Below are 17,610 nucleotides of genomic sequence, written 5' to 3' on the forward strand. Positions count from 1 at the left end.
CAGGCCAATGCTCAAACTACTGAGCTATCTGTCTTCCTCTTTGCAAAAGATTTATATGGGGTGGGCTTCTTAGGTAAGCCCCCTTTACATATGAAAGAGAGAGAAGCACAGTGTTAGCCCTGCCCCCCCCCGCCCCAGGTAATAACAATATACACTGGGCTTAAGAGTTTTTATGAAACAAAACAGTAGGATTTAAGTGATTATAAGAAAAAGAGGCAGATCAAAGTGAGTATCAAATTAAAATTAAAGAAAATGCAAAGCTAGGTCTGTTCTACTAAGTATCTAGTTACTTGAGAGGTCTTACCCTTATTTGTTGTTCTTTATGTCAAATGAAAACATAAAGTAAAAAAAATAAATCTTATCCTGACTTGGGTCTCCAGTTCATCGTAAAGTTCAGGCAATTTCCAAGGCAAGCAGAAGACAAAGATGGAGGAACCCAGTGCCCTCTTTATACCCTTGCCCTTGTGGAGAGAATTTCATTGTCCTCGCTGTGTGAAAGCATGTCCAAAATTGAGATTGAGATGTGAGTGAATCACCTGTCCCTGTCATTTTTAGGCAATCAGCCATTGCCTGTTTGCTTGTCTGAATGTAGACAGCTAAATTCTTCAGCTGTGAATTGGCCCCCATTGAAGGTCCTTTGTCTGTCAAGTATAGCCATTCCCTGACAAACCATCCTATCACAATAGGGTAGACACACCTCCTGTTCAGGTTTGCACTGGAACAAACATTTGAAATATAAATATGTAGGCAATACTCATAACTTCAAATACAAAAATAGATAAAAGAATTTAGAAAATCTGCAGATTATACCATTGAAAATGTTTGATTACAAGAGGCATTTTGTCCAATCATCTGAGTTATTCCTATTTATAGTCATAACTGATTTTCCATAAAGCATGGGAGGAGGTCTGTCATGGGGAATTATTCTTGAAACTATTTGAGATAGGACTTCAGACACCTCAAAAACCTGGGTATGGAGATTCTTCTTTTTGTTGGCTTTATTTCTTTTAGGCTAGCCTTTGGAACATTAATAAAACTGTGTATTTCTATCTTGAGTCTCAGTTGAATTACCTGTAACTTCAGGTTTTAGCTTGGGGGAAGAAGGGCAAATATCTCACCTGTTAAACTGACCCTCTTGTAATTTATCAACTGAATTTCAAATTCAAAGAGAAAGTTGAGGTTTCAAAAATATAAAACCAATGGAAACTGCAAATTGTGAAAAGAAGGGTCATAATCCACAAAGTCTGATGACATAGGTGCACAGATACTGCACCTACTATTTATAAATTCTAAATCTGTAAGATCCTTCTGTATGAGATCTTTAGTTGATAAAAACGTGTGTGTGGGATGGTGGTCCTTGCCCCAGATTTCAAAGTAGCAAGAAAATCAGCATGATATGTCAACTCCCTGTTGGTGAGTTTGAAACTTTGCTTCTAGGATAAATCAGTTAAATTTAAACCTCAGAGGATGGTGTTACATAGAATGATCAGTGGAGAGGGGAACTGAACAATCTACAAGGTGAATGCCTACACACGGCTGGACCACACACAACTGAAGGAGGGAGTTCACAGTCTTCAGATTGGAGCCATCCTGCTATTCCCAACAGCATTGGGATGAGGATTCCTTCCCAGCTTTATTCCATCTTGTTTGACACTCAGCAACCACCACTGTGATAATGCATCTGCATACAACAGGGAGAGTGTAAGCTTCTCTCTAAATCTGTCAGTGCATACCAATGCTCAACATTCTGCTTAAACTTCATGAGCTCCCACTAGGAAAGATAAAAGCCCCACCAATCCTATCTTAACTTAACATATATGATATTACTACCCTCAGAGATCCCAGGGAGACTCCTCACTAAAACTCTTATCACTACTTTTTTCACTTGCTCCAGTAGATTCAAACTGCAAGATTCACTATTTTTGACATCACAAATCTCCAGACCCTTCAAGGTTATGAAGCATTATTACTGCATTAAAGAAGCTTCTGTTATTCGCTCAGAACAGCACAGACTACCAGTAGCTTCTCTGCTACTTCCTGTCTGTGTGGTCTGGGCCATTCAGATGCCGCTGCTGTTTTACTTCTGTAGGTTGCTCTTCCTTCCTGGAAGTGAGCTCAGTGGTGTTCAGCAGGTTCACTTCACTGCCCAGCCTTCTAAATTCTGGCTTCTGTGCGTCGCTTAACCCCAAGGTCTAGCGCACAGCTTTCCTTTTTCAGCAGTGTAAGGACAGGCTATAATACAAAAAAATAAAAACATAAATCAGACATCAATAATGGTAACATACGAAAACCAGTAGGAGAGCACTGCAACCTCCTTGGGCACAAGGTTACAGGCTTGAAAATTACCATTCTTTAGCAAAAATAATTTCAAAAACAGACTGCAACATGAAACTGCTGAGCTGGAATTCATATGCAAATTTGACATATTGAAAATTTTTCAGAATGGATGTGGATAGAGACTGTGAATGGGTGTGTCTCCTTGGGAGGGCCTCACTCTATAGCTGTGGTTCTCACCCTTTTCCAGACAGGGACCCATTTTGACAATTCAGGAAGACTTGGTGACCCAAGGCAGTTCAAAAATGGGGCTGGGGGGAGGGAGGCGAGCAATTATATGACTGACTAACATTGTGCCTGAGGCAAGAATATAAAATTGTGCCCCCTCATGTTTTATATATTCATAATAGTTGTTTCATAGAAAAGTGGAAATATAGTAATAAAATATTAACACTACATTTACTATAGCTAATCAGAGCTGTGATGGTGGAAAGACACTCCACCCCAAACTGCTTGCCCTCCACCCCCGGCTTAAACCCCAGAATCAGGGGCTAGGGAAGTCACACTCAGGGGCTAGGAGTTACTCAGGGGCTGGGGGCAGCTAGGGGAGTCACACTGAGGGGCTTGGAGAGTCACAGTTGGGATGGAGGGGTCTAGAGGAGTCACACTCAGCTGCTGGAGGGGGCTAGGAGAGTCACACTCAGGGGATGCAGGGACCCCCGACCCCCACGGCTGGAAGCTGGCTTGGGTGCAGAGCCCCAGCCGGCAACATCAGTTGCGGGAACCCCAGCCAGTTGCGGGGGGAGAGCCCTAATCCCAGCAGAGCGCTGGCCAGCACCAGCCAAGGGAACCCTGCTGGGTCTGGCGGACCCCACTTCCCACAGACACTGGAAGCCGGCTGGGGCAGGGAGCTAATCAGCTCTCAGTCCTCTCTCCCAACCTCAAATCTCCCAACCAGCGACCCAGGACTCACCTCCGTCTACCTCACCTGAGCTGGGCGCTGCTCCTTTGGCTCCCGAGCTCCCTGCCCTATTCCTTTTTCCCTATGCAGGTATGCAGTTCTCTTTCCTGCAGCGCTGAAATGGTGCTCCATTTAATTGATTGGTTTGATTGCTTGATGGCTGTTAAGCCAATTAAGAAGTTGAGTACCACTTCAGCCTGAATGGCTTTTTAAGAGCCACCTGTGGAGCTGCCCAGCCCAGCTGGCAACTGTTTTTTCAAATGTAATCATGACCCATAGTTTGGGAAACCCTGCTCTATAGGGAAGGGTTTGGAATGATTGGGTCTGTTGAGGCTCCCTAAGACTTTTTGCTGCTTCTTAGATGAAGTTGTGACAGACTTGAAACCACAAGAAAACATGTGCTGGGTCGGGGGTTTGAAGGACTGCCCTGTGACCGTGTTGGAGCGAACCCCAGCAAACTACGAGCATGTATTTAGTATCACGTACTGTGTGTGTTTTAAGAATCAGTTTGAAACTGATATAGATCTTGCATCTCTTGTGCATTAGAATTTATCTGTTTTTCACTGAAGGTTTTTCAAAAATGCGTAAGATGACCCACTGACTAATTTAATCTAGGCAGCTTACTTTTGCTTCTTGCCCTTGTGTTTGAAAGTGGTGTATTTGAGTATTAGGACAAGTGAAGAGCTTGTTATACAAAATTCAGGTTAGCACACAAAAAAGGATTTCAAAAGCTTTGGTGTCTGGAAAGAAGTACTTTTTTTCCATTCTCCCTCCCTCTGAAAACTCTTCAGAAGTGCTCTTGTTTAACTTCATTAAGACTGAATGGAGACGATATATCAATACAAAACATGACCCGTCTTTGGTAAGATTGCTTTGCTGTTTTGTGTACTTTAATTTATGTACTGACGTTTTTAGCCTTAGAGGATGCACTATATGCAGAAAAGTCAGTTGGAATTAGGAACTTTATCTGCGACGTATTATTCCAGGGTAAAGTTAATTGCAGTAGTTATTTTGTTAAGACTACATGGTTTTAAGAAGACTGGTTTTGAAATTGATTTAGTCAATGATGTCCTTTTGGATATAGTTATAGTTGGATATAAAACAAAGGTCAGCCCTTCTTGAAACAATGTTTGTCACCCAGTGTTTGAGTTTTGCTAAACCCATTATTTGTTTAATTTCTTGTTCTCTGTGTTGGCTCTGCCTGTTTGTCTCCTTGAAGACTATAAACTCTTAAGTGTTGAAATATTGCCATTATTTAATAATGCAGGTCCATGGAGTTGTGTTTTTAATTGATCAGTTTTTCCCTCTTTAGAACAGGAAATATGTTTTTGTATTCTTAGATTGTAAAATGGTCCGACTATTGCTCACCTTTGGCATATAAACCTGGAGAACCTTATAAATTAATTGCTGAAGCAAGTGTGGATAACTTCAGTAACCTTGGAATAGCATTCATGGAAGACAGACTTCAAATGGATAATGGAATGGTACCACAGAAGATTGTTTGTAAGTATCCTCACAGAAGGCTTCAGTAAAGTTTCTAAGGGTTTCACTTATTCTGAGTTCATTGAAGAGTTCTGTGCCTTTGTACACAGAGACTGTACTTTGCCTTTGGCATAGGAATCATTTCTTCAGTCATCAGAACCTGTCTCATTTTAAAGGGCAGCTGTGTTTTTAAATTTAATGCCAAGTATAAACAATCTGGAATGTCTTTAGACTGCAGTTTCTGAGATTTTTTTTATTTTACCTTTGTCATATAAATTCTTAAAATGGCAGCTGGAAAAAGTAGCTGAATATCTTAGATTTCATAATGTTTTATTTGTTAATACTTCATAAATCAATATTTGACGCCATCATTTTTACAAGTAGGTTAATTTTTTGCAATCAAAGTGCAGACTATCTCATGCGCTACCAAATAATGATTTAAAAAGGTTAGTATGAACATCAAAAAGATTGTAATTGTTGTTCTTCTTCGAGTGTCCCCGTGGGTGCTCCACATTAGGTGTCGGGCTCGCCCGGCACCGCAGATCGGATCTTCCAAGCAGTTTCTGCTGGACCCCGCATGTGCCGGTGTGTGCCGCTCCCTTGTGCGCTCCTGGCCACGTGCACGATCCGGTCCCCGCCAGTTCCTCTTAACCACCGTCGGCTGCAGACGGAATCCGACTAGGCTACGGCCAAGTTAGCGTATTCAATGGTTTTAGCTGTTTTCTTTAAAGTTTTCAAGTTCTTAGTCTATTGTTAAGTTAGCCAGTTGTTATTTTAAAAAAAAAAAAAACAAGAAACAACAAGCGGGACGGAATTCAGTCCAGTCCTAGAAACAAGCGGAGCACCGGAGGCCAGGAGCCTAGGGCCATTAGCCCTCCTGCCATGGCAGGCTATCCGAGAGGGGGAAAACGGCACAGAGAAGGTGCTAAGTACCCCATTAACAACTAAAAGACTCACCAACAATGTCCTCTTCAGGATTCAAGAAATGTGAGTCTTGGTGAGAGGGAATGCCAGCGTCTGATGGGCACAGTCACTGTATAAGGTGCCTTGGGGAGTCCCATGTCACGCAGAAATGCTCCTTCTGTGCAAAATTAACAGCCAGAGCAAGGAAGGACAGGGAGATGCGGCTTAAAATGCTGCTATTTGACAAGGCCCTCCAGCCAGACGTGCCAGAGCGGCCGCAGCAGGAGGGATCCTCTGGGGCCCATAAAAGGAAAGCTGCCTCCCTCACCCCATCAGCGCAAAAACAGAGGAAAGTCTCCCCAACCCGATCCTTGCCGGCAGCAACAGCGAGCGGGACAGGAGGAGTGCGCAGCCCCCAGCCGCAGGAACAGCTGATCGGCGGCGGCACGGAGAGCCATGTGGAGGCGGCTCAGCCTCCGATGACCAAACAGCCGCCCCGCACCGCAGGCAGGGCGGCGACTAAACAAGCGCCGGTACCGGTGGCACCGCAGGCAGCGGCACTGACCCCCGGGGAACCGGCAGTGCAGAGCGCACAGGCACGCAGCCTGCAGGCACCGCAGGACACCGCCCGTGCAGCACCGCCCATGAGCGTGCCGAGTGCGGCGCGGACGGGGCCGAGATCCCCTGCACGTCAGGGGGCGGAGCCACCCCCTCAAGGGAGGGGTAAGGCTGCACAGAAAACAAGGCACCGCAGCCCCTCTCCAGACAGGGCTGCAGAGTTGCTTTCTCTCAGCCCTCCGCTCATGCTGCAGACTCCAACTAGAAGGCAGGGGTTCCCCCTAGCCTACCCGGAGCCCTCGTCTCCATTTTTACAACCAGCCTCGCCCTGGCTGGGACCACCTTCACCCTTCTTGGGGTTTGAGCCGCTGGAGTACTATCACAAATTGCTATCTCCAGTGTCCCAGGTCTCTCGACGATCTCGCTCCCCCAGACGCAGGGGGTATGCACCAAGGGAGTGGTCCGGGTCACCTTCCCAAGAACAGTGCCCATGCTGCCATGGTCGTCCCTATCACGCGGGGCATAGACACCACCGGCAATCTACCACGGAAAGATCCCCACAAACGGTCCCGTATCCCCAAGGGCAATCGCGAACGGGGACAGAGACTCAAGTATCTCAGGGGGAACTGGTTATGGAACCCCGAGATTTTCCCTTGCAAGCTTCCAGCGAGCGGATGTACCATCACCAACAGGAACCGGAAGGGTCCAGAGAGGCGTACCCTAGTGGTTCCTCGCTCTCCTCCCCGGACGAGGCTATGGCCCCGGGGGACGTCCATCCTCCGGACAATCTCAAACAGTTTCAAGAGCTGTTTAAAAGGGTGGCCTTCACGCAAGGCATCCAGACAGCAAAGGTGCAAGAGAAAGACCATAAGCTCCTCAAAAATCTGAGACCTCCGGCCTCCTCCAAAATATCAATACCGCTTGACGAAGCAATCTTGGAGTCCACCACTATGATACGGCAGATCACTGCGACTATTCCGCCTGTCCACAAGAGAGCGGACAAGAAATACTTCGTGCCGGCGAAGGGCATGGAGTTCCTGTTCAGCCACCCACAACCAAATTCCTTGGTGATAGAGTTGTCGCAACAAAGATCAAAGACATCTCAATTCAAGACGGGGGGAACAGACAAAGATGCCAAGAAGCTAGAGCTGTTCAGCAGAAAGGTCTACTCCTCCACACTACTGTTGCGAATGGCAAATTACGCAGCGCATCTAGCGAACCACAATTTTGACAACTACACTAGGTTAACCTCCCTCATGGACTCGCTTCCAGAGGACAAGAAACCGGTGCTCAAGGCCATCGTGCAAGAAGGCTACGCGGCCTCGAGGACAGGAGTTCAGATTGCCCTGGATGTTGCGGACACAGCAGCATGCTCCACAGCTATGGCAGTGGTGATGCGAAGGGAGTCCTGGCTCCAGACTTTGGGTATACCGAGGGATCTGCAGGCAAAGATCGTCGATCTTCCCTTCGACTCGCAGAAGCTGTTTGCTGAATCAAGTAACTCGGTCCTTCATTCCAGTAAAGATTCAAGAGCCACACTTAGGACCCTGGGGATTTACACCCCTCCATACAGAAGGAAAAAGTACTACCCTCAACAAAGACGGTACCAGTACCAGCAACAGCGTCCCCAGTACCACAGGGGTTACGAGCAAGGGCGACATCAACAGCACCAGCAGTACAGAACTCCCAGGCGACGTTCCCAACAGAGCCGTGCGTCCTCGGGGCAGGGCCAAAGGCCACAAGTTTGACACACGGATCCAGGGCTGTGCCATCACTACCATCGCACAAGGTCATCCGAAGCTGCTATTCCACCATTGCCTCCGACCATTCTACGACCAGTGGCAAAGGATCACCACAGACAAATGGGTGCTGGAGATCATAGCCACGGGGTACGCCATCCCCTTCCAGTCGCTCCCACCGCCACGACCTCCACCCAAACCCCACCTCCAGGAGGCCTCCCACGTAGCGAGGCTCAAGCAGGAGGTAGACCATCTCATGCTCATAGGGGCAGTGGAAAGAGAGTGCCGGAGCAACTGCAAGGGAAAGGGTTCTACTGGAGGTACTTCCTCACGGAGAAAAAGATAGGAGGCTGGAGGCCCATCTTAGATCTTCGAGGCCTCAACCGGTACCTGCGCAAGCAACACTTTCGGATGATCACAATTGCCTCCATCCTTATGGCACTAGACGATGGAGATTGGTTCGCAGCCGTCGACTTACAAGACGCGTATTTTCACATAACTATCCATCCGGCTCACCGACGATTCCTCCGGTTCATGGTAGGCAAAGAACATTTTTCAATACAAGGTCCTACCGTTTGGCCTCTCCTCGGCCCCCAGAGTCTTCACCAAGACCTTGGCAGTGGTGTCAGCCTACCTGCACAGACAGGGGGGTATTTATATTCCCGTATCTGGACGACTGCCTACTCAAAGGGGCCTCGAAGGAGGAGGTACTACGCATGATACGAGTCACAGCAGGCACGTTCTCTTCGCTCGGCCTGGTTATCAATCTGGCAAAATCAAAGATAGACCCCACACAGGACATAGAGTTCATAGGGGCACGCATAAATTCTATTACAGCGAGAATGTAGCTACCAGAGACACGCTTTCAGGCCATCGGCTCCCTCGTGCAAGTCATCACCTTCAGCCCTACGGTGCCAGTTCTGACGTGCTTACAGCTGCTGGGCCACATGGCAGCAGCGACGTTCGTAGTACAGAACACCAGGTTACACATGTGCAGCATGCAGCACTGGCTGGCGAGCGTATACAAACCGGCAGCACGCACCGTTCACAGGGTGGCGTCGCCCACACCAGAGGTGCGCAAATCCCTGCAATAGTGGGTAAACCCCAAGAACTTGCTAACAGGGGTACCCTTCCACCAACCACAAATATCGGTTTTTCTTACTACAGATGCCTCCCTCATCAGGTGGGGAGCACATATGGGCAAAGAGGTGACGCAAGGGCCGTGGTCCTCCACGGAGCAGTCACTGCACATAAATATACTGGAGCTCAGAGCAGTGTTCAACGCCTGCAGACACTTTCGAGACCATGTACAAGGCAAAGTAGTCGGGATCAGTACAGACAATACCTCCACCATGTTTTATATAAATCGGCAAGGAGGAGCTCGGTCCCGTGCCTTATGTGCGGAAGCAGTCCGGTTGTGGAACTGGTGCATCGCCAACAATATAACCTTGAAAGCCTCGTACTTACCAGGCGCTCACAATGTGAAGGCAGACCAGCTGAGCAGGCATTTCGCACTCATGCGCGAGTGGCAGATCCGTCCCGATCTGCTATGACCGATTTTTCATGCATGGGGTTTTTCCCCAGATAGACCTATTTGCTACTCAACACAACAAGAAGTGCCCACGATTCTGCTCCAGGGCAGGACTGGGACAGGGGTCCCTGTGGGATGCATTCGCGATCTCCTGGAGGGGCCCCCTGCTTTATGCGTTTCCTCCCACAGTGCTGATCCACAAAGTCTTGCAGAAAGCCAGGAGGGAAGGAGCCCGAATGATCCTGATAGTCCCAACGTGGGATTGACAGCAATGATTCCCCCTACTCCTGCGCATGTCGGACCGTCCACCGATGCCCCTTCTGGTGGCGCCGGATCTGCTCATGCAAGCCCAGGGGTCAATAGTGCATCCGCACCCCCAAGGCCTGCGACTACAAGCGTGGTTAATCCATGGCTCAGCTCCCTAGAGAGCACATGTACGGAGGAAGTGCAACAAGTCCTAGAAAGTAGCAGGAGGACTTGCACCAGGAAGACCTACAAGCAGAAATGGACTCACTTCACGGCATGGTGTTATACCAAACAGATAGCCCCCCCTTTCGGTGCCTATACCTGTGATATTAGAGTATTTACTGGACCTCAAGAGAGGAGGACTCTCACTATCCTCGTTAAAGGTCCACCTTGCCGCCATTTCGGCGTTCACACATGAAGAGGAAGGGCACATGGTGTTCGCCCATCCCATGGTTACCAGGTTCCTCAAAGGGTTGGTAAACCTATACCCCCCTCGGAAACCGCTTCCACCTTCGTGGAACTTGGACCTGGTGCTTAATGCGCTAACGGGACCACCGTTCGAGCCTTTGGCCGCGGTTTCCCTCCGCCTCCTTACGATAAAGACGACCTTTCTTCTCGCAATCACGTCAGCTCTCAGGGTGAGCGAGCTTGTGGCAGTTATGGCAACACCACCCTGCACTGTTTTTTCCAAGGAGGCGGTAACCATACGGCTGCATCCAGCCTTTGTTCCTAAAGTTTCTTTTGAGTTTCATATTAACAAACCTATCGTTTTACCCTCGTTTTATCCAAAGCCTCATAACTCTAACAAAGAGGCACGCCTACACCTCCTGGACGTGAGGAGGGCCCTAGCCTTCTGTATAGACAGGACCAAGTCCTTCCGGAAAACGGATAGACTCCTCGTCTCTCTCTCGCTCCCAAATCGAAAGGAGAAGGTCTCTCTTCGCAGAGAATCTGGAAGCACATAGTATCCTGCATAAAAATGTGCTACGAACTCAAAAGGACTTCTTTATTGGCCACGCCCAGGGCTCACTCCACTAGGGCGGTGGCGGCATCAACAGCCTTTTTCAAGGGCGTTGCGCTAAAAGACATTTGCAGAGCGGCGACCTGGTCATCCTATGACACCTTCGCCAAACATTACGCCCTTCACAGGGTGTTCCAAGAGGATACCCGTCTCTCGACAGCGGTCCTCTCGGGGACAAGCTGCACATAATCCGATTACCCACCTCCTATCTTGGGTTACTGCTGGGTAGTCACCTAATGTGGAGCACCCACGGGGACACTCGAAGAAGAAAGAAAGGTTACTCACCGTAGTAACGGTGGTTCTTCGAGATGTGTCCCCGTGGGTGCTCCACTACCCGCCCATCCTCCCCGCTTCGGATCTCTGTTTAGTGTTTTGCAGGAGCATCCGAGGCGGTTGGTCAAGGAACTGGCGGGGACCGGATCGCGCAAGTGGCCAGGAGCGCGCAAGGGAGCGGCGCGCACCGGCGCATTCGCGGTCCGGCAGAAACTGCTTGGAAGATCCGATCTGCGGCGCCGGGCGAGCCCGACACCTAATGTGGAACACCCATGGGGACACATCTCGAAGAACCACCGTTACTACGGTGAGTAACCTTTCTTTCCTCCTCTTTGTTGCCCCATACATTTTATGGGAACACCTTTGCCTGTTCTTCCCATTTTGTTATGTCAGAAATGCTTTTGCTTTCTTTTTACTTCTGTTTGTAGGGTTTTTGCTTTTTGTTCTTAAACCAACTTCTGTTGTGGGGTTTTTGTTTTGGTTTTTTGTTGTTGTTTTTTAAATCTTGTTTTCTGGGCCCTGAACCATTGTCCATTTCAAGACATTTTGGGCTATGCTGCTGTTCCTCCAGACTAGAGGCAGTTGAGACTTTTCCACCTGCTTCTTCCCTTCTGTCCGATGTTCTACCTTGCTCAGCAAAGAAAGATGAGATTCAGTGCATCCTTTTTATCCAATATAATCCTCGATTTTGTAGCTCAGTTTTGATCAGCAGTGAGCAGAGTTCCTGTCCCCTTTCTCCCTTAGGGAATCATTCTTTTTCAGGGCTACTTACTTTATTTTTCACTTTCCCCAATAATGATGTAGCAATTGAAAAAGATTATGCACGTGGGAGGAGACCCACATAGGAGTGGCAGTAAGTATACCATGCTACAGCTGGTCTCAGCATTTTAATCTTTATTCTGTCAGGGAAAGGGGTCCAAAGCCTGGGGCTTACTGAAGCCTTCACGTTACACTTATACACAATTGATATCTGTATAAAAGATTGAGGCTGACTTCAGTGGAAAGATCTGAACTCTGTGGTGAAAAAAGGAAAAACAACATCTGAAATTTTTCAAGCTAAGTGCCCAAAATTTAAGATTCTTTAAACTTGCCAGATACTTGTGAAAGTTTGTCTTGTATGACTTATTTTTGTTGCAATAAATCACTGACAGAGCTGGGATCAGAATCTTTAACTCCAGGTTGTGGTAGAACATAAGAATGGCCATACTTGGTCAGACCAGTAGTCTGTCTAGTCCCCGTGCCCTGTCTTCCAATAGTGACCATATAGATCAAGGGGGAATGACCAGAATAGAGCAGTTTATCAAGTGGTCAGTCTTGTTTTCTAGTCCTAGCATCTGGCAATCAGAAGTTTAGCTTCTCTCCAAGTACACAGGTGGCATCTTGACTCTCTTGGCTAATAGCCATTGGTGGATGTATCTTCCTGGAACTTACCTTATTCATTTTTGAACTCGCTAATACATTTGGCCTTCACAACATCCCCCGGTAATGCGTTCCTCGAGCCGGATATATGTTGTGTGAAGAAATACTTCCGGATGTTTGTTTCAAATCTGCTGCCTTTTAATTTTTTCAGGTTCTTGTGTTATGTGACTGTGTGAGTAATGCTTCTCATACACACTTTCTTTATACAATTCATCTTTTTATAGATTTCTATCATATCCTCCCTTAGTTGCCTGTATTCTAAACTGAACAGTCCCAGTTTTTCAAAACTCATACGCAACCTGTTCCATGTACCTAATCATTTTAGCTGGCCTTCTCTGCATTTTCCCATTCACGTTTATCTTTTTTGAGATTGTATGACCAGAGCTGCATAGAGTAATCAAGATGGGGGCACACCATGTACTTGTATAGAGACATTATGATATTTTCTGTCAGTGATTTTTTTTTTTTTTTTTTTTGTAGAGAAGGTGGTGCCGGAACTCAAATCTGATATTTCTCATAGGCGTTAGGAAGTTTAATTTGAATGCTCCGCTCCTCATGCTGCTACGGGACCAGTGGTGAAAATTTTTCTGGTGTTCTAATGGAAAAGAGGTGTTGAAGCTCTGTCCCAGTGCATTGCTCCAGGAAAAAAATCGCTGTTTTCTGTTTTAGTATTATAACAAGGTTAGGCCACCAGATCAGATGGGGAAGGGGGAAAGGCAGCTCAGGAAGCAGCCCCAACAAGGGGAAGAGGGGAAACAGCTGACTAAGTACCCAGGTGAAAGCCTCAGAGAGGGACTGCAGTTAATCAATGAAGGCCAGTTGATTTTTACGGCAGGCTGCTGGCAGGGCTTCTAAAAAGCCATCCCAGTCAGGGAAGGTGGGGAAGGGAATGAGAGAAGAGACAGGGGAGCAGTTGATAGAGAGAGAAGGCGAGACAACAGGACACAAAGACCAGCAGTGTTTGTAACTGACAGCGGGGGGGGGGGGGGGGGGAAGGGAGGAGTGCCTGGACTCTCCTCCCTCAGCAAGACTGAAAGCCCAGACCATAGCTGCGGGGAAAGATTGCTCACCCAACCCAGACAGACAGAGGTGGATGCAGTCTAACCCCCATCCACCAGAGGGAGAGGTGCAAACCCCTGGTAAGACATGGTGGGTACCTTGCCATAGTATAAATCTTTCTTCATGGTAGCCAAGACAACTAATGGTTAGGAGCCATCTGCATGCTGAGCAGATGTGGATAGTTCTCTGAAAATTATAAGACCTTTCTTAAGTGGTAGCTCTAATACAGACCAGATATCATTTTGCAAACGCTGTCCAGTAGAGGGCTGCGCAGTGCAGGATATACGTTTCTGGGTGGAAATATGATACACAGCTGTGTTGTGGTCACCTGATAGTAGACTTTGAGGTTGGTAGGTGCCAAGGTATGGCTGTCTAGCTGCAGCATATGCAGATAGGCACTTCCTGCTGTACACGCTGGAGACTGTTGGAGAGTAGCAAGGCATAGCACCACCGGTTACAGAGCAGGGGTGAAGCAAGTACTCATGTACCCTGGTGTGTCTCAGATCCCTTTGTATTTCTTTGTAGTCAGCTTTGGATTTAACTATTTAACTGTCTGCAGACTTCGTTACTGCATTTTTTATCCCCTCTTCCAGTTCAATTATGAATATGTTGAACAGCACTGTTACCTCTACTGATCCTTGATCACACTGTTGCTTGCTTTTCTCCATTGTGAAAAGTGACTGTTTATTCCTGTCTTTTAACTGCATAGGTGTCCATGTCTGCCTACTTTGCTTAAGAGCCGTAAGGGGTCTCTAACTGCTGGACATGCTTAGACTCTGTTTCAGAAGAAGTAGATCTTAGTGTCGAAAAGGAGAAACTTTTTAGTAGTGTAAATCAGTGCTTCTCAACATTTCCTTCTCAGGCAGTAACCCTGTCAAGACTCTTATTTGTCTAGCATACTCCCAGGTTTCACTTCACTTCACATAAAAACAACTTGTGTACAAAATCAGGTATCAAAATGCCAAAGTCTCATAACTAGGACCCTGCCAAATTCACAATCAGTTATAGCCAATTTCATGACCATAGGATTTGAAAACTGGTAACTTTCACATTTTCAGCTGGAGGAGGTTTCTGTCCTATCACTTCCTAATCACAGTTAAGGAGCCCCCTTTGATAGGAGGCTCCCAGCAGCACAGGGAAGATATGATTCAATGCCGCAAGTGTCTCCGTCTGAAGGAGCCTCAGGCTGCTGCCCGGTTCCAGACAGCGTTCTGCATCAAGGGGAGGCACCCAGAAGCAGGACTTGTCTGATCCAGTGTTTCACTGTAAGTTGAGTGCTAGTGCAGCCACTTAGGAGAGATTCAAAGGTTGTCCAGCTAATGAGCAGAGGACCCACAGCTAGGTTTTCGTTCTGTTTGTTTCTAGTGGTGGTACACATTTGCACATAAAAATGTATTCTGCTCAGAGATGGGGAAAAAATTCATGGATAGAAAAAACTAGAGGGAATATTGTTGTTGTGCTCCCCCCAACCCACCCCACACCATTGCCAGAGCACTTTGCAGGGAATAGACAGGTCCTGTCCATTCCCTACTCAGTCGGAGCTGGAAAGCCCCCTTTGATGCAGCGCTCCTAGGAACAGGCAGACATCAGATTTCACAGGGAAGGGCTTATTTCACAGTCTGTGATGTGTTTTTCATGGCTCTGAAATTAGAAGGGCTCTAGTCATAGAGCACTATTGCTGAAAAATTGCTTACTTTGTCATTATTACCATATAATTGTACAATAAATCAATTGGAGTATAAATACTGTACTTACATTTCAGTGTGTCGCATATAGTGCAGTATAAACATGTCATTGCCTGTATGAAATTTTAATTTGTACTGACTTTGTAGGTGAGTTAATATGATGTCTGGAAAATCTCTGTGTACAACCAGGGTATGTGTGCCCCTATTTGAGAGTGACTGGTGTAAGTGATTTAACAAGAAATTAAAGTCTAATGACAAATGGCGCATTGGGTACTTTTACTATTTTATACAGCTTTTAATTTTTCTTTTGAAATCTTTCAGCTGTCCATTTACAGGAATCTGCTCTAAAGGAGCTAGCATCAATTGCTGCACCAGCTGAAGAGAAGACGAACACTAATAGCACGCAAATGCATGAATTGACCCTTGCTCCTCAGTGCAAGGCTGTAACAAAACAAGGATCAGAACCAACTGATTCTGCAGGAGGTGGTGACCAGGAAGTGAGAGAAGAGAAATCCAGGCAAGAGGAAAGAAGTGAGCTTCATGATGAACCTGATAGCATATCTGACAGGGAGACAGGCACTGGAAAACATCACCACCTGCACCTTTCCAGCTGCCATGAATGCTTTGAACTCGAAAACAGCACCATTGAGTCAGTCAAATTTGCTTCATCAGAAAATATTCCAGAACTTCCAGATGATTGCAGTGCTAGTGTGGAAGAGGTTTCTGATTGTGGTCTGGCAAGAGAACTAAAAAGAGTAAATCTCACTGGAAGGCCTCCCAATGTCCTAATTTATGTGGGCTCTGACACAATGAAAGTCAAATTTGAAAAGATAAAATCAGTCCTCAATGAGTGTATTGATAGAGACAGCTACACCATCTACCAGCTGACTGAGGAACAAGTTCTGAAGGTTCCATGGCTTGATAACTCGTTGTTGTTGGTTATTGCCACAGAGGAACCCGTTTCTGAGGACAATCGCAAACAGTTCCTGACCTACTTGTCAAAAGGTGGGAAGGTTTTAGGACTTTGTGCCTCTTTTACATTTGGCAGTGTATGGGTAAGGAGCAAAAGTGAATTGAAGAAGACCATCCAAGAATTAGTGTTCTATAAAACAGACAACAGTGAAATTAAATTAAACCTTCTGACTAGTGGAAATGTTTTTGAGGAAGAGATGAAGGAAAACCTCAGCCCAGCGAAGTCGCTGAGTCACTTAAGTAACATGTCTAAAGATAGGATCATTGTTCACCTGCCGCATGGAGAGTGTGGAGGAGAAGCTATTCTGTGTCAGGTACTGTATGTAAGAATACCTAAAATGCTTGTTGCCATAGTATAATATGATTATTTTGGTGTGCCTCTAGATTTCAAGTGTCTTCCATTATAAATTCATTTTTGTTTTCTCTCTGCAGTCTGCAAACAGGAATACATGTCTCAAATTTGGTAGGCTAGGCAAAGGACTGAGGCAGAATTTTTCTACCTGAATCATGCGATTCAGATCATTAGAAGAGGAAAAATAGCTTTTTATCTGTTTGTAGCAAAATAAAAGGAGGGGGCATAAAACTGTTTTTTTATTGGGCTCACCTTACTGAGTTTTTGTACAGAGGATGAAATGGGAGAGAAACCTAAGCGTCTAAACCTCAGAAATAGTCAACCTTTTACCCTTATTTTAATTGCGGGATATACTTTTTTGTGGGGGACTCAGGACTTACGTGCATGTGTTTATTCTTCCAGTAATATGAGTCATCTTGCAATTACATCAGAAAACTTCATCAGGGTCTTTTCCAGGTGCTTTCTCCTCACCAGAGGACTACAGAATGTATAGATGAAATTCCTTTCAAACTCACCAAGCCCAAGGCAAATCCCATTGTTCCTTGATAACAATAGCTGCCAGATTTGCCTTTAGCAGTTTACTCTGTCACCTTCCCATTTCCCTTTTTGCAACTTTCCAATCTAAAGGTATGGAAAAGGGCATTTTGGAGCATTTATAGAGTGTCTTAGGTATGCAGTGATCAGCTTAACTGCATATCTCCCAGTTAGAATGTTCCTTTTTAAAGCCATACACATTTGCTGGTGTTACTCTGGAGTGTCACTGCCAACAGACTTTGGCATCTTGGGAAAACCTGGTTATGTAGATCAAACGTTATAGTTTTGTTATAACAGTTTCTGCCACCCATGTGTGGATACTTGAACTAGAAAATTGATTAAGCACTGTTGTTATCCGTTTCTTTTAAGTTGCATGGTAAAACCTGCTTTGCTGTAGCATTTAAATTGACTCCGTCCTCTAATAAAATTTAATACTGCAGTGGTTTTCCTGAGAAAAAGGGCAATGTGGGGTAACTTCAGAAATCAGATTAAAAGGATTAGAATGTCATTTGATTTTTACATTACTTCTAGTCCGCATCTGGAAAGGCATATTGTTCTTTTCAAGCCTATATTGATAAAAATATTGTCAGTGACATCAGCC

General features: G+C 46.2%; 1 protein-coding gene across 2 annotated transcripts in view; it reads left to right on the forward strand.

Annotated features, from left to right (window-relative positions):
* Positions 1-17,610, forward strand: part of HLCS (holocarboxylase synthetase) — a 240,308-nt gene that overhangs the window by 24,761 nt on the left and 197,937 nt on the right. For both annotated transcript variants that reach the window (XM_074996264.1, XM_074996254.1), the window contains exons 3-4: positions 4,576-4,738; positions 15,473-16,437. In XM_074996264.1, coding sequence (XP_074852365.1) covers positions 4,687-4,738; positions 15,473-16,437 — 1,017 coding nt within the window. In that variant the 5' untranslated portion in view covers positions 4,576-4,686. The remainder of the gene's footprint in view (positions 1-4,575; positions 4,739-15,472; positions 16,438-17,610) is intronic.

Source organism: Carettochelys insculpta, chromosome 1, assembly GCF_033958435.1.
Source record: "Carettochelys insculpta isolate YL-2023 chromosome 1, ASM3395843v1, whole genome shotgun sequence".
NCBI lineage: Eukaryota > Metazoa > Chordata > Testudines > Carettochelyidae > Carettochelys > Carettochelys insculpta.